This window comes from Abramis brama, assembly GCF_963993115.1.
Source record: "Abramis brama genome assembly, chromosome: 9".
NCBI classification, from domain to species: Eukaryota; Metazoa; Chordata; class Actinopteri; order Cypriniformes; family Leuciscidae; genus Abramis; species Abramis brama.
Window position 1 is genome coordinate 16589470 of NC_139971.1, and position 18051 is coordinate 16607520.

At 38.7% G+C, this 18051-nt stretch overlaps 2 protein-coding genes across 5 annotated transcripts in view; both read right to left on the reverse strand.

Annotated features, from left to right (window-relative positions):
* dhx36 (DEAH (Asp-Glu-Ala-His) box polypeptide 36) overlaps positions 1-7080 on the reverse strand; it is a 226734-nt gene extending 219654 nt beyond the window's left edge. For all 3 annotated transcript variants that reach the window (XR_014607670.1, XM_084123913.1, XM_084123912.1), the window contains exons 1-6: positions 6583-7080; positions 5906-6045; positions 5552-5783; positions 5413-5451; positions 3941-4111; positions 3303-3382 (exon numbers count right to left, since the gene is read on the reverse strand). Coding sequence is in view for 2 of the 3 variants with exons in the window: in XM_084123913.1 (XP_083980039.1) it covers positions 3303-3382; positions 3941-4111; positions 5413-5451; positions 5552-5783; positions 5906-6045; positions 6583-6861 (941 nt within the window). In the remaining variant the exon portion in view is untranslated. The remainder of the gene's footprint in view (positions 1-3302; positions 3383-3940; positions 4112-5412; positions 5452-5551; positions 5784-5905; positions 6046-6582) is intronic.
* Positions 7081-8628: 1548 nt separating this feature from the next.
* The window catches only part of LOC311089317 (putative G-protein coupled receptor 149), a 33657-nt gene continuing 24234 nt past the window's right edge, over positions 8629-18051 (reverse strand). The window contains exons 4-5 of one of the 2 annotated variants that reach the window (XM_084123918.1): positions 15902-16544; positions 8629-12570 (exon numbers count right to left, since the gene is read on the reverse strand). In XM_084123918.1, the coding sequence (XP_083980044.1) occupies positions 15948-16544 (597 nt within the window). In that variant the 3' untranslated portion in view covers positions 8629-12570; positions 15902-15947. Of the gene's footprint in view, positions 16545-18051 lie in introns of both variants that reach the window. The other variant, XM_084123917.1, reaches the window with a different exon arrangement.

Below are 18051 nucleotides of genomic sequence, written 5' to 3' on the forward strand. Positions count from 1 at the left end.
TAATTTTACGATCATTTAGTTTAATTTACTTCACGGTTATGTTTCAGTTCATAAATCTAGGCCTACTAACAAATTAAAATAACACGAAGTATAAGACACAAAACCTTTACATGCCTTTACGTGCTTTTTAGGGGCCAAGACCCGAAGGGGATAGCCCCTATTGTATCTGTTAGTTTACTTTATTACTATTTTTCCCAAATGGGAGTCAATGGCAGCCCTATGAACCGTAAGTAGGAAAATGATGAAATTTGGAACAATTGTAGAGATGGTCATGAAAAGTAATTGGACCAATTTTAGAGTCTCTAGGACCAACTCTATAGCGCCACCACCAGTTCAAAAATTCAATCTTCTAAAGGTTATAACTTTTGAACCCTTTGATCTAGAACAGGGGTTTTCAAAGTCTAAGACAGTGGGCCTCCCTTTTGACACAACTTACCCAATGGTGGATTTTCTGAGGCATTAGGCAAACATCTCCGTGGTTTAATGACGAGAGAAACCCCGACGCGCAACTGCAAATGGACGGATGGCCCGACGAAATGTCGTGTCGTCATAGGAGAGGAATGTGGACAAACGTTGACAACATATCAAAGGTTGGCTTGCTCATCCTAAAATTTCGGACCCACTGCTCCTCGTTAATGCCAATATTTAAACACAATATGCTCCCACCAGTCCTGAGATCTCTCTCGCACACAATAACTGAAACATATGCGCAGGCTGCAATGATGGCACTTTTCGCCCTCCTCCGCCTCAAAATCATGGTGATGTTTGGCGAACTTTGCTTATATCGCAGAGCTAGCATCAAGCATATTTCGTGTTCGTCCATCTGTGCAAGAGAATTTAACCCTTTAAGCATGCGCAATGTTTCAGATAGTACGGAAAGTGTAAACACATAAATCGGATATGGGTCACAGTTGAAAGAATGTGTAAACGGACGGTCAAAAAAACAAAAAAACAAAAAAAACATCGGATAAAGGTAACAAATCAGAATTGGGCATCAAGACCTGCAGTGTAAACGAGGCCTTATTTTCAGAATAATAACAAATTTAACTTTTTTAATTGATTAATTTAAACTAATTATTAGGCTATAATTTTTACCACTCTTCGCGCCTCCCCTGGCATGCTCTGGCGCCCCCCTGGGGAGGTGCACCCCACCCTTTGAAAACCCCTGATCTAGAAAAATGAAACTTAGTAAACCTGATTCCACTCTTCATGCTGATTACATTCAATATCTTACATTAAGACTCCGCCCATTACAGTAGTGGCCATTTTGAAAAGTACAGTATTCAGTTTTTTTGCTACTCCTCCTTCAAAATTTGTCCAATTTTGTAAAAAATTTGCTCAAATGATCTTTGGACTGAGCCGCACAGAAATGAGAGAAGAGATTTTTTTTATTTATCTTTGTTCAAAAGTTATGATGTCGCAAACTTAACAAGGTCGACCCAAAATTGGTTCAGAAGCTATAGCTCGGCCAAACTTTGATCAATTGAAACGAAAATTGAGGGTCCAAGTCAAAGTTGGGAACAGCGCCACCTACAGGTCATGAGATCTGGAAAATGTCTATTTTGGCCAATAACTTTTGAACAGTTTGTCAGTTTTATCATAATGATTCCTTGCGTCATGCCGAATCAGTGGATACCGAATTATCCGAGATTGGATGAACCATGTGTCCGCCATTTTGAAACTTGTCATAAATAGCAATATATTTTAAACTATTTGACACATCAGCACAAAAGTTGGTAGGGATGATCGACACCATGTCCTGAAGGGACATGAGCAGTTTGAACACAGCGACACCTAGTGTTCCAGAGATATAAGTTTTTTTGCAAAAACGCTTATAACTTTTGAAATCATAGTTTAAAATTTGATTTCTTTATGTCATTATATTCCTTGGCTTATGCCGATTCTGATGATATCTCATTTGTCATTTTCCAATAATGTGACTGTCCGCCACATTGAAGCAAATGAAAAACAGTTTTTTCACTACTCCTCCTTAAAATTTTGCTCAATTTTGTCCAGATGAACTTTGGGCCGAGCCACACAGAAATGACTGAACAGATTTTTGATATTCACTACCGTTCCCGAGATATTCATCTCCAAAGAGTTAGCTAAAGCATACTAATTGGTTAGCATGCTAACCAGATGCCATTCTTTCTTGTGTGGCTCTTCAGCTATCAGGCTAACCATAAGCTACATTAACATTAAGCTAGCTTAGCATGCTAATCTGGTTAACATGCTTTTGTGAGCTCATTCTTTCACTGAAGACTCTCCTCTGCAGCTTTGTAATTCAGCATCCTCTGAGAGGCGCAAGCTGCTAAACCACGTGCCACAAAACCCCAAACCATTCCGCTCGTGAGTTCGAATCCTGTGTGGCACATGCCCAGACCGCAAGAGGTACTGTGGCCAACTCTATAGTGCCACCACCAGTTTCAAAAATTAACTTTTCTAATGGTTAATGGTTATAACTTTTAAACCATTTGATCTAGAAAAATGAAACTTAGTACACCTGAATCCGCTCTTCATGCTGATCACATTCAACATCTTACATACATTAAGACTCTGTTTATTCGCTACTTCTCGTTCAAATTTTGCCCGATTCTTACGGAAATTGGCTCAGATGATCTTTGGACCGAGCCACACAGAAATGACTGAACAGATTTTTGAGATTTGCTACCGTTCCCTAGAAATAACTTTAAGTCGACTGTCACTATGTTTGTTCTCATATGTGCTTAAATGCTTGCTGTGCTGTTGTGCTTACTTAGCTGCTGTGCTTACAGTACTTGCTGTACTTTTTGCTTGATGTATTTGCTGTGCTCTTACAATGCTTGTTGTTTTTAAATGCTTGCTGCGCTGCTGTGCTTACAGTACTTGCTGTGCTGCTGTGCTTGATGTATTGCTGTGCTTGCTGTATTACTTTGCTTACAGTACTTGCTGTGCTGCTGTGCTTGCTGTACTTGCTGTACTTTTTGCTTGCTGTACTTGCTGTGCTTGCGATGCCTTTGGGCTTGGCCCCAAATTGCTGCTTGCAGCTATATTGTTTAGGTTGTTTTTGTTTAGGTTTGTTAAAAGGCAGCAAATACACATCCCCAATTTGACCAACTGTACCAACTGTATGCAAAGCATAAATTAGTTAGGGTTTCTGGCCAGTTGAGAAAGAGAATTTCAAACTTTCTGACAGGCAAAATTAAACTTGGAGAAAAAAGAATTCACCCATCTGCCAGATCTCCGTTATAAAAGAATAGCCTCCATAGAACCGGGATGGGGATTACAGGATTAAGAATGACTTGCAGATCTGATTCACTTACCTCTGCAAACGGATCTGATACCCACAGGACTTCCCTTCTCCCACCGGCTCTGCCCTTTCTGAAGCCACTCTCTCTGCAACCTAAACAAAAGCACTTACTTTTAACCTCACACCTTAAATAGAAAAATACTTTAGTGGGACCACAGACACTCTACAAATTAGGTAGGAAGAGTGGGATCAGATATGCTGCTTTTTAATGAAGTTCAAATCAAATCAAGGAGAAAGAACAAAAACAAAGAGGCCTAATTATATTTCATTTCTGAAATGTATACTGAACTTGAAAGTGTATCTATATGGCTTGTGACTGGTCCTGTGACACAACTTTTGAAAAAGACATTTATAATATTACAAAATAGTTATATTTCAAATAGGGCTAAACGCTGTTCTTCTGAACTTTCTATTAAATAAAAGAATCTAGAAAAAATATGTATAAAAATATTTAGCAGTAAAAATGTTTTCATCATTGATAGGAAATGTTTCTTGGGCACCAAATCAAGAATGATTTCTGACGGATCATGTGACCTGTCCTGGAGGACCATCTAACGCAGGCCAGGGTTTTCAAACTGCAAGAGAGTGCATGGGTGTCCGTGAAAAGTTTCGAGAAAAAACAGGTTAAAATTAAATAATGCTTTTACTTACAGATATGGCACTGATACGCCGTGGCTGCGTGCAAACCACCCTGCAGAGAGAGCCCATGCCCCTCTGGATGAAGTCATCAAGGATGAACTGAGTGACCTGGGTGGTCTTACCACAGCCTGTCTCTCCACTGACTACCAGTACCTGGTTAGCACTGATCAGTTTAACCAGCTCCTACAGTAAGACAAAAATAGAATGGTGCATGAGAGAACTAAAAATAGTAAAAATTCACTGGGTGATCAGCGAACTAAAATGCTTCTTCACATTAAAACTAAAGACTAAAAGAGACGTAACAACATAATTATTACGCTGTAAAAAAAATGTTTCTACATTTTACAGAAAAATACTGTAAAAATGCTACAGTAAAAACAGTACAAAAATGTTAAGTTACCTTACATATTACAGTGAAAAACTGTAAATGATTTAACATCCCATTACATTTTACTGTAAAATACAGTCAAATGTATGGTTTTAGCAAGTAAAAACTATGAATTACCATAATAAAAAAAGGACATTCCCAGAAGTCCCTGAGTTACACATCACATATGATTTAATTATTATAAATAATTTAGTCCTTTCTTATTTTTGTTATCAGTTATATACATTAGTGTGTTTGTGTTACATTTAATGTTATTTAGTTCATGTTTATTGCATTATTCTAGTGTCATGTGTGTTTCCCTGATGTTTTTTTGTCTTCGCGTGTATGACCCTGTGCACAGTCTTGACCATGTTTTATGAACAGACCACTTTAAGATTAACTCTGATTCATCATGTGGCTTTCTATTGTGCCACCTGTATTATTGTGGTGGTTATCAGTATATTTTACAGTCCCCCTGTGGTGAAAATCAAGCTTTTAACGTTGTTTATATGTCTATGTAATGTTTTTAATATGCTTTAAGACAAACCATGTGCAAATTCATAAGTCAACACCATTGCTGAGTATTTTCTCCTTAAAACTGTAGTGAACCAAAGATAGACTCAAAAATGCAGTTTGAAATCACTGGTGTTTCTGACATCACAAACTACATTGTAACCAATCACGACAACGTGTGATTGTCAACGAGTGGATCTCTGAGCTGGTGTGAGTGAATGGAGGCGGGGCTAATTTGCATATAGAACCACATATACAAAATGAGGCAAGGGTGTAGAGTTACATTTAAGCTATTTTAAGGCATGAAGAATTTATTTTTAGAGGAACAAAACTTTTAAATATGTCATTTTGGTGATCAAAGATGAGTTTTAAGGGTTACAATTATTGACTACAGGGGGACTTTAGGGTACAAAGGCAGATTTTGGTTGTTAAAGTAGGTATATTAACATTATACCACCTAATGACATATATGGTTATAAGTTATAAAATATACAGGCATGCTGTAAAAATGGAAACATTGTCATAGCCACAACCACAGCTGCCAGTGTTTTACAGCAAATTTTACAGTGATATAACTGTATGAATCACAAAAGGTGACATTTACCTCTCTCATCCCATAAGAAGGTAGCTTCTCTCTGAATTTCTGAAAAAGGAAATACCACATTAAAACAAAGTTGTGGGCAAAAGCGCTTTTCTTTTTTTGACGCATGAAGATTTAGTGAATAGTTCTCAGTCCATCTCACCAGCATATCAATGTATCTAGCGTTATCTTTTTTCTTCTCCTGATCTTTCTTGAGCTCCTCATCCAGCGAGGGTTTCCGCACAACATCCTGGAATAAGTATTCCAGGTCAGTGTCATTAAGCTCCTCTTTCACATTTGCTCCCAGCTCATTCTCCCATTTCTCTTCTTTAGGCTCAATTTTTGGCACTTTCACAATGTTCTGCGGTTCCGGAGGATCATCTCCGTCAAAGTAACTGGAACGCAGATACAATTTCATTAAGCATAATTATGGAAAATACAATTTTAAAATACCTTGACATGTCCATGACTTCAATGAATATGTGGACCCAGATGATTGTACAATATTGTTTTGCACCTGTGGCCACTGGGCTCCTCCTTCACCCTCCAGCTCTGAGACGTGGAGGGACGCCCGTCTCTGCCCGGATCTCTTTGGACAGAATTCAGCAACTGAGTAATGTGCTGCTGTCGTGATTCATCCATTTGAACAACTGCCCTCTAAAATGACACAACCATTCTCAGTCTTAAAATATGCATAATCATATCATATAGATATTGATTGGTCAAATAAACATTTTCCCAGACTGTTTTAAATAGTGTTGCAAAACGTTGCAACATTATATTGATATACCCAACAAATGTTTCAGCACATTCGACTTTCTCATGATCTTAATCCATTAGCTAAATCTAAAGACTTTTGCTTAAATGCTTGAAATTTGTTTAGTAGACAAACATAAATTGTTCTCGATTATGCATTTCTTACAAAATCTTACTTTATTACAACTTTTTAGAATGAATTTGACCAAGTGGAGATGAAAATCAGCCACAATCGTATAAAGTTAATAATAAAAAGGTGTTTATTTCAGTTCAGAAATGGTCTGTACATTTTTTTCGCCCATAATAAAATGTCTCACAAACATCAATATTATGCCACTGACTCATATAGCTGTCAATCTCAGACAACACATTACCAAGTACTATAATTCAACATATTTTATAAACAAACAATCTGACATCATAACCGTCTATACTCACAGATTTCCTCTCTGCCTCAGATCTTTTAATGCCGCCCCATTTGGCATACCACAGTCCAATTTCTCGACCCTTTAAATGAGGTGGATGTTTGCCTCTTCCTCCTCCTCCTCCTCCTCGTCCCCTTCCATGTCCTTGCTCTTCCCTTGAGTCCCAGTCGTGGCTCCTCGGGTATCCTGCACCCCCACTGGATCCAGCCCCTCCATCCCACTTGGACCCTCCATCTCCGAACCGCCGACTCCCTCCTCTCCAGCCGCGTCTATTACCGTACCCATGATTCATGCCGCCGGACTAATATAGCACCGCTCAGCGATCATATGAACCAGAGCAGCTGCTGCAACTCTGATGCCGGTTTAAAGATGATAAAGTGTTATGATGCCTCTAATTGTCATTTATCACTACGTACCACAGTCCAACATAACGATATTTTCTCAAATATCGGAAATGTCGTACACATATGACGAAAAGGTAAAACCGAGGCGACTATTATTGACGCAATGGTACGCGATTGGTGCCGGCTGCGCATGCGCTATAAATCAAAAATTCAAGCGGCGCTGCTGTGACTTCTTTTTTTATTTTTTTACTGACTTTACTCATCTACATCCTAATCAAATCACAAGTAGAGTTAATAAGACAGAAAAAAAAATCATAAAACAAAAATAATATACGTAATCTTTTTATTTATTTATAATCTCTATTATTTTTAATATTATATTATTCACCTGAAAAAAAAACAACAGCTTAATCCAGCCTAACATTTACATTACATTTACATTTATTCATTTAGCAGACACTTTTATCCAAAGCGACTTACAAATGAGAACAATAGAAGCAGTTAAACTAACAGTAGGACAACAATATGCAAGTGCTATGACCCTTTTTTAAATAGAACAGAATAGAATAGAAGAGAAAGTTAGTATTACTGGATCAAGTAATACTAACTTTCTCTTCTATTCTATTCTAACATTGCTGGGGGTTTTTTCTTATTTTTTTTTTCTAGTTTTAACGGGTCTCCCAGTCTGACAAGCAGAAAAGTGCTCAATTATAATAATGCGTTTTATTTATATAGCGCCTTTCAAGAACCCAAGGACACTTTACATAATATTGACAAATAACACAAATGATACAGATGAATAATCAGGGAACAACAAAGTGAACAAGCAGTCAAACAGTGATTATATAACATAGTAACCGAAATTAGTATGGATCTGACAATTTATATAGTATGTAGGCTATATAGACTATGAAAAATATGAATGCATCAGAGGATCACCTCACCTTACTGAAACATCCATGAAAAATCCTGTTCTATCCCACTATCAACTGGAATAAAATCATTAACCGTTGTGGTTGAACATGATGTAACCAAATGGAGGGAAAACGTATAGCCTACCTCTTGAAAAAAACTTTTTTTCCAGAGGGAAAAAAAAAAAATGCAAATGAGTTTTCCTAAACAGAAAAGGCAGTATCATAAAGGTTTTTAATGTTCATCTCAAGACCAGGGAACACTAATTATGTTCGCTTAGCATCTCCATTGGTGGTGTAATCTTATAGAAACCTTTCAAGTCTAAGAGAAGTTATTGTCTCCTGCTTTCCTGCAGTATCGTACAGCAAAAAAAAAACAAAAAAAAACAGTATCAACAAAAGGAGCTGTGTGTTTACTGCCTTTGAGCATGAACACTTCAGGCAATTGTCCTAATCTAATTGGCCTCTGCTCATATTGTCAACGGTGTCTTGTTTAAAAGGCAGCAGAGCATACAGACAGGGATTAACAGGGATCTTAAACAGCGACTGTTTTAACAAAAGGCAGGGAGCTAATTAGAACCCTGTGGCGTTGTGGGAGAACTGCGTGGGGAAGGTGCAGAATCCTTATCCTGCAGAAGCTTCCAGAAGCTTCCATAAACTAAAATAACTGGCTTCCGGTGGCGGTCGGTGCGCGTTCACAGAGATGGATGCTGGCGTATGACATATGACGTAGCGTAGGAAGCGTCGTGACGTAGAACGAACGTTGAGTTTTGTTTTGCTCTGCTCTCTGGCTCCGCTGTCACGTTCGTTCTACGTCACGATGCTTCCTACGCTACGTCATACGTCATACGCCAGCATCCATCTCTGTGAACGCGCACCGACCGCCACCGGAAGCCAGTTATTTTAGTTTATAAAGTTTTAAATATGTATATTTTTATGACAAAACCGCACGGATTACCCTCAGAAGGCCGTCGTTTATCCCCCTGGAGCCGGATGGATTATTTTTGAGAAGGATGCATGCCCATTTTGGGACTTCAACGTTGTGGACCCCATTGCTTCACATTATAACCACTGAAAGATCTAAGACATCTTCTAAAATAACTGAAAATGTGTTCGTCTGAAAAAAGATTGACATATGCATCTCGAACGGCTTGAGGGTGAGTAAATCATGGCTTAAATATCATTTTTGGGCGAACTATCCCTTTAATGCTTTATCCCTTTAAAATAATAAAGGCTTTTTAACTTTTGCATCCTACTGAGTGCCTGGACCTGGATTTTTTTCCAATTCTTTTTTATGAACATTAACCCTTCCATGAGCACCAGAGGATACAAGGGATACTAGCAGCGCTCCAGTTCCCCTTTGTCTAGATTGAATTTAGGCTTTTATTCATAATTTCATATATAAATTTCATATATAATTTCATATATAAATATAAATATTCATATACTGATTCATCCATCGAGTCATTTGAGAATCAATGTACAATGTATATTATGAGAAAATGAAATAGTTTTTTTTTTTACTTTTTATGCATGTAAACCTGTTTTAGGAGACCTCCAAAACAAAATTAGGAGCCTTTAAAATAGCATAATAGGGGCACTTTAAGATTTTATTAATAGGCTACCACAATACCCATGTTTTCCAAGACAGGGAGCAATGGTTCTTCAAAGAAAAAATATAGTTGTTGATTAGGTAAATTAACATGATGGAAGCATCTTAATTTTAGTTGTTTTAGCTCATTTTAATGCTTGTTTTGTCTTATTTTAGATCATTTTAAGTCATAGTGAAGCCCCCTAGTGGGCCCTGACCCCCTGGTTGAGATCCACTGTTCTAGACTGTTAGCAACTGGCCAAAAAGATGGCCGATGAGTGAACGCTAGCGCAACTTGCTGCCGCTGCTCGCCGGGACCCATTTTATCCTTTAACTTTCTAGACTATCCAGACTCACTTTATGGTTTCATGACCTAATCGGACAGTGTAATCGGAATTGCCTTCATTTGGAATATTTCTACGATCCGCTGGCACTACCGTTTGTCTGAGTCCTTACTGTTAGCTCACCTGCTCTGTTCCGGTCTGAGCCTCACCTGGCGTTTTCACTGGCCGTCGACGATGCCTAAATCCTCATCCACAATGTGGGCCAGTAGGACATACATCTTGTTTGTCTGTGCCTGGCTCTTTCAACTGCCTGTTCACCTGCTAGTGACGGGTTTGCTTCAGTACTCGGCCATTGACCTGCTCCGGCTGCGCTGTCACCTGCCTGGACCTGCGCCATTGGCTTTCCACCTTCATCCAGACATCGCCTTCCAGCCCCATCGGAGATACACCCACCAAGGGTCCCACCGGAATTTCTGCCAGCTCAACAGCAATAAAGTCCATCTGGTCCAGCTCTCGTCGCCCTCCACGCTCCACCAACCAGGCTGTCGACCACAGGGTGTTAGCCCGCCTAGCTCGGTCGGCTAGCACCACCACCACCAGCAAACTCACTCTCTCCATCTCTAAAATACCATGTCTTATTTCATTTTGCAATATAAAGAATATCAACCCTGTTACTCTCACTTCAAGTATTCACTCTTCCTCCCTCCTTGACACTCACAATCTATCCACCCCCGATGATCTGGTCTCTCAATACAATACTGGACTCCATAATATTCTTAATTCCCTTGCTCCGTTAAATAACAGATCTGTTTCTTTTTCCGTGTCCGCCCCTTGGTTCACTCCCGATCTTCATCTCATGAAAGCCAAAGGTTGGCAACTTGAACGTCTTCATAGAAAAACTGGTCTCACTATTCACAATGAAATGTACAATAACCACATCTTACGTTATAAGGACTCTATTGCTAGCACCAAAACACACTACTTACTCCAGTATAATCATTGCTAATAAAGGAAACTCCAAGTCACTGTTTTCCCTACTTAATAATATCACTCAACCCCCAGGACTCTCTCCCCCCTCACTTGTATGCATCCTCCTTCTGCAACTCCATTATGTCATTTTTCACTGAAAAAATCAAGAACATCCACCAGCACCTTGGATCAATCCGTCACCTCAGCATCTCAGCCGACTTTCACCCATCCACACACTCATTCTCTTCCTTCCAGCTCCCCGCAATTTCAGAAATCACAGAACTCACCCAGAAATCCAAGCCCTCCATTTGTCAACTTGACCCCCTCCCCACACAACTTGTTAAAGCCTGCCTTCCCTCCCTGGTCCCCCTCATTTCTGCTATCATCCACTCCTCCCTCACCACTGGAACTGTCTCTACATCCTTCAAAACTGCTGCCATTACCCCAACTCTGAAAAAACCTGATGCCGATCCCTCCAACTTCAACAACTTCTGTCCTATATCTAATTTACCCTTCATCTCAAAAATCCTTGAAAAAACAGTTGCCTCTCAACTCCATTCTCACTTATCCCACAATAACCTGTATGAACAGTTCCAGTCCGGTTTCTGCCCACTCCATAGTACTGAAACAGCACTTATCAAAATCACCAACGACCTCCATATGGTAGCTGATTCTGGACTCCTTACCATTCTCATCCTCCTCGACCTGAGTGCAGCCTTTGATACCATCTGTCACACCACCCTCCTCAACAGGTTATCTTCCATCGGCATCACCCATACTCCGTTAGACTGGTTCACATCTTACCTCTCTGGCCGCACTCAGTTCATTCAAGTCTTTTAAATCCAGTCTCTCACTTCACCCTACTTTTTATCATTTATCACCCCTCACAATATCTTCCGCAAATTTAACATTCACTTACTTCCACCTACGAAACATCAATCGCCACCGCCCCTCCCTTACCCCCCACACTGCCGCCATCCTTATCCACAGTCTCGTCACTTCCCGACTGGACTACTGCAACTCTCTCCTTTTCGGCCTCTCACACAAATCCCTCCATAAACTTCAACTGGTCCAGAATTTAGCTGCCCGCATCATAACTCGAACCCCCTCCATCCACCAAATCACTCCTGTCCTCCAACAGCTCCACTGGCTCCCGGTCCAGGTCTGTATCCAATTCAAAGTCCTCCTGTTTACATTCAAGGCCATCCACAACCTCTCCTGTGTACTTGTGGTCACTCCAAATCAGCCCGCAGTCCCTCCAATGCCCTGTAGCTTCAGCAACCGATGTCTGCAGGTGCAAAAGAGGCAGGGGAAAATGTGCCTAGGAGACGTGATAATATTTAATATATTTCTGAAAGATTTAGAGAGTCCTTTGGATAATAAAACTACTTGTACTTGTACTTGTACTTCAGGGAAATCCATCCAATTAATGTCAAGGATTCTGAATGTGGAAATAAGTAGATACAATTTTATTTTTTGTTTTATTTTACCTTTATTTAACCAGGATAGAAACCTCACTGAGATTAAAATCTCTTTTACAGGAGTGTCCTGGCCAAGATAGGCGGCCCAGTTATTCAAACACACATATAACATTAAGACAATACAGCACACAATTAATTGTTATTAAAAATACAATCTCAGAAGCATTTGCAAGTCATTAAATTTTTCTCTAGCGCATGTATAAGTGTTCTAAAATTGCTGAAAGACACCAAATGATTCAGCCTCAATGTCATTTGGAGAGAGTTCCAATCTGTTGGTACAGCATAATTAAAAGCAGTTTTGCCTAACTTAGTTATAGCTCGAGGTACATGCAGATTGTAATAAGACTGTGAACGCAAAGAATAGTTACCTGCTATTCAGCCCGCAGTCCCTCCAATGCCCTGTGGCTTCAGCAACCAATGTCTGCAGGTGCAAAAGAGGCAGGGGAAAATGTGCCGTGATAATATTTAATATATTTCTGAAAGATTTAGAGAGTCATTTGGATAATAAAGGTACTTGTAAAAGAGTCTTTCAGGGAAATCCATCCAAGGATTCTGAATGTGGAAATAAGTAGATTAAATTGGGGCAGGGCTAAGATGTCACACATTTTATTAATGTTACTCAAAGTTGGTTTATTTTTGAATGTATTTTTTTTTTCTTCACTTGTTTACCCAGGTTATTAAAAACATAGTTTTGATAACAATATTCACAAAAATATTCTAATTAAGACAGTTCTAAGAAAAGAAAAATGTGCTGTTAAATTTACCCTATTGTGAAAAAGAAGTACACTTTAGCATGCTATTAAAAAAGTAAACTTTAAAGGAATATACTTAACAGAATGTAATGTTTTCAGGCACTTCAGGTATTTCATTGCAATTAAATGTAAATGTATTAAAGCTTTTATTATAGCTAATTTATATTACAGTTTCTTTTGTTTGTTTGTTTTTTTACAGTTTGCTTACACACAATTTCTCAAACTATGGGTCATTTTCTCTATACTCTACTCACAAAACCACAAAACACACACACAACATGGAACAGTTCAAGACGATGCAACATGCCTCTCTTACAAACAGAGCAATTCAGGTTGTTTTGTTTTGTTTGTGAACTCATACAGGTTTGGAACAACTTGAGGGTAAGTAAATTATGACACAATTTTCATTTTTGGGTGAACTATACCTTTAAATTTGTACACTTAAGTGGAATTTTATTTTTGTTAATGCTATATTATCTGCAAGTGCAGTTTAAAAAAAAAATACTTTTAAGATTTTAAGTACATTACAAGTGCACATTTAATACAATTAAGTGCACCTCTTTTTCAAAATGGAAAGCCTTTTAAATTACTGGGATATTGACTGTGTGACAACTGGCCCAAGTCTCCCCTACATAGAGCAAATAGTAAATAGTTGAGCTTTTTTTTCCCCTCTAATATGAGGATATTAAATGAACACTTAGGCAACATGACACATTTTTTCTCAGGTTTAATCATTATTTCCAATTAATAAACACCTTCCCCCAGACTGTTACATGTATGCTCTGTCGTGTTTCCCTGTGACCTAGTTTTCCCCAATTTGTTTGATTAGTCATTTCTTTTACCTGTGTCCTGTTCATTATCTAATTAAGTTCCTTTGTTTGCTCTCTCCCGCAGTCTTCGTCCGTTCTCGTTCATGTTAAGTGTGGTTTTCTTCTGGTTCCTGAGTTTAGTCATTAAAGACTATTATCATCATCATCATCCCTTCGTCTTCGTGCTATTTCCACTACCACGTTACGTAACACAGACATGTATTTGCTAAAATTTGCTAAAATACATTAATTAAAGGCTTTAGATATTGAGCTGTTTTTGCCGTTACATAAAATGCAAGTTATAATTTGCAAGAGACGTTTCCTATCTCAAAAACATCATGAAGTATCCAGACATGGGGATTTCTGTCTCATTTGCAGATGTGGATAATTTATAGAGACCATGGGAGTCAGTTCAATGAAGAGCTGTGGCATACAAATGGGAATTAACCCATCTACACTCTTAAATTAGGCTATTTTCTGTGAATAAATCTTTAATGAGAACACTGGATAGATGAAAACATTTTGTAGCATTAAGCCTCAGCTATTTTGTTGTTTGACAACACAAGGCTAAGACAAATAATCTACTATTCTGAACATAAAATACGTATATTTAAAAACACATTGATTTAACATTTGAAAATAATAAGAAATAATGTCTACAGTAAATTATAAATAATTATTAGAGCTACGCGAGCCTCCACAAATGTCGATTGTATTTAATTTTCACATTTTTAAATAGTTGTTCAACACACTGATATGGCAGAGCTCAAATGAAAAACAGCGTAATCATTACTGCATTTTACTGGGATCTATTAAATCATCCATGAATGTTCCATTTCAGAGCTGCATTTATGCCAGTATTAAATGCAAAAGCAAGTGGCCAGGGTCACATTTCTGATTGCAAATGCAGTGCACTGAAAATGGGGGAAAGGATTCCTAAGTGGCTCAAAAATGAGCACACTTGCACACACATTAACACATAAAATAGGCCCATGCATCACACTCACATCTATGTTTGTGGAATGTTCCATTGACAGAATCTCTCTCTTGCTTTTTTCAACAGTCTTTAGTACTGTTGAAAAAAGGGCTTTAGTACTACAACAAAGATGTACAAATACCCACATACAGAGAAGCAAGAGTACATACATCGATCAGCATTTACATATTCACTCATATTAAGATTGCAACTAAAGGTATATTGCTGGCTTAATGTAAATCAAGGTTTTTTGACAGCATTTTTGGCATAATATTAATTAATTAATTTCCACACTTTCCTAGTTTTCCTTTAAAAAAATAAATGAAAAAAATAATCAAGGTTACTGTGAAGCTCTTCCAATGAAACTGAATAGAGCCCAATTTTGGAGGATTTAGATGCACAAGTGAAGGTTGTAATTTTTTTAAAAGCACTAACATTAATTCTTCTTTTAAATGTGTGTATTATTTGAGCTTCTGTGTTGTTCTTGTAATTTTTGCAGTCATTTTAGGGTTTTAGGTGTTATGTTGTCATGGTAACAAATTATAAATTTAAACATAATTTTTTCACTGCTTAACTTGCTCTACTTTAAAATAATCCTAACAAATTTTGTTTACATCTTGTGGCTGAGTATTTAAAAATTTATATTACAAACATTACATTTATTTATTTGGTGGCAATCAACATTACGCCACAAATGCTGTCGATTTCACTTAACTTGCGTTGAACCCAGAATATTCCTTTAAACAGTCCCACACACTAGATAACTGAGTAAATACACATTGTCAGTTTTACACAGAACAACATGATTTAAAAAAAAAACTCTGTCTCATCTTGAGATTTGTTGCACCTTTGAGCACATTTTAGTTGCACTTTGGCATATAAATCACTCCCCTTTCCAAACCTCCAGCTATTCGTGTGGCATGCTAACCTTGAATTTTAAATGTAAAAGCATTTACCATATCTCATCATGCTTCCATCCTTTTTTTTTATCCCACAATTGCTTACTAAAGACAGCTTTGCAGATGAATGCCTCTCTTGTGGTTCCTTGAACTGGATTTTCACATTGCAACCTCTGATCAAGCTGCTACTCTAGTTGTGCTTAGATGGTAATCAGATTTTTAGGTCTGGGTGCTTCAATCTACCCTGAACTTGCAACACTATGAGCTTTTGTCACAATCTTTCATGCAAACATTTATATATTCTATACATTTATACCTGGGACTTCTCAGCCCATTGGCATCGCCTGGTATATCTGGTTATGTCAGTTCCCCTGATCACCTGCCTGCCTCCTATAGGCTTCATTGAGCAGCTGTATCTCTTCCTGGTAACCTCCAGCCTCCTGGTGCTGTCTCCGGCTGTTCTGTCTGTGCGCTTCTACCGTATCCGGAATGTGGATGTTGATGTTGATGTTGTCCGTGTCCGGGTTACTCGTGGGGATCAACAAGGAGTATGAGGCTGTTTCTCCAAGGTCACATGACACAAAGCGATTCTCACGACGAGAGTAGCGCAGCGAAGGCGAGCGCGCATGTGTGGATGACTGGCTTATATTGGAGACAATAGAGACGCTGTCCATGGCCTCTTCATTGTCGCAGATCTCCAGAACTTCCAGGTGGATTTTTACATTTGTGTCTCCAACTCCTCCACCCCCAGTGCTGGAGTTGGGCTTTTCTGCACTAGGTTCATGACCCACCGATTTGGAACGGTACACCTCAACTTTCTTTGCATTGTTGGAGGAGATTTTTAGGCCATCGCTGCTGACTTCATAGGTAGAGAGGGACAGTGTTTTGCCCGTGGGGGCATGGAGGGAAACGGTGCCCTGGAAGGCACATAATGGAATGGCCAACCCAGCCGCGGATCTCTGTTTAGAAATAAAAAGACAAATAGACATGCTGTCAACTCAAGTCAAACAATGTGAAATTCAAAAAAAAAAGAAGGAAACTTAAGTTTAAAGGCTGCTTTAAAATGTAAAATAATTAAAATATTGAAATAGTTACAGTGATAAGGTCCTCCATTTAATTACTGATGAAGAAAATCAACTGAAAATTTAAATTTGAGTAGTACAAGTTAAAGGCACACTATGTAACTTTTCGCAACTAGAGATCATTCATTCAAAACAAAGGCATAGCTTGATTTCGCGGAATCATGGGAGTTGTTGTCCTCACCTCTACAGCCGGTGGAGAATACGATGCGACTCAGGCAGAAATCATATTCATGGATGACCGGTAATGTGTTAAAGATTTATTAACATTACGAAAGCCATTGGAGCAGAACGAGGTCACTGGAGCAATTGCTAATGAGACACAAGCACGACACACAGCTCGAGAGCAGAGAATCTTTTATTATGCCGCAGATGCCACTTCCACTTCTTCTGGTCATGCGTATGTGGGATGATGCAGCTCTGTTTTATCATATTAGATCAATTTGAGTGTGTTGAAAGTTGTTATAATGCTACCCTGTGTGTTTGCTCGGCGGCTACTATATGAGACACTTGTTGCACACTGCAGTGAGCTAGATCGATATTAGTTATACAGATATTTGCGGTAAATCAAGAAAACGAGATTTAAACAAAATGACTAACTGTGATGAGCTGTATAACAATGATTAGTTTTCTGTCGATTAATGTATCCAATCAGTTGCTCACCTGTCTAATAAAACACATTATATATTAAAGCGTCTTTGGTGTTTCCATGGTTTCTACAAAATAAAACCGGAAATCGGGGGTAACACGGGTAATGCGGGTATAATGTCATTGATAGGCGACGCAAAAACACGTGTCCTGGTTAAAACTGCTTATTTCTCTGGATTTAAACATTCTTACAAAAATTTGGGATAATGTAAGTACACAAATCAATAAAATATATAACATTGTTCAAGTGGTTAGATTTATAGATCTAGATGGTATAGATAGCTAGCCTAACGTCGTCATACTCAGATTCTAGTCAGAATATGAGTCTGATACTGCTCCATTGGGCTGTGATTATGGGGCGTGTTTCAACCGAACCAGGAAAGAAAATGCCTCTGCACTCAATTGGATAGACCTACAACCAATCAGAGCAACGGAGTAAGTGACGTATGTTCTTCATTCATCTTTCCGATCGGCAAATGCCTTGATCGCGGTTCTCTGTTCCTCTTTTAAAATTAATGCGCTGTCGATATCTTCTATAACAGACGCGTTGGCGGAATCTACACATCTCAAGTCTCCAGCGGCAGTCATCTTTGTTGTAAACGAATTCAACCCAAGCGCTCTTTGGTGACGTGGATGATTACGTTACTGTTGATCATCTGTCCATCATCGTATAAAACCCGCCCTGACAATTTGATTGGTCCGAACAGCTCTGGTTCGAGCATAGTTGTTCCACAACGGA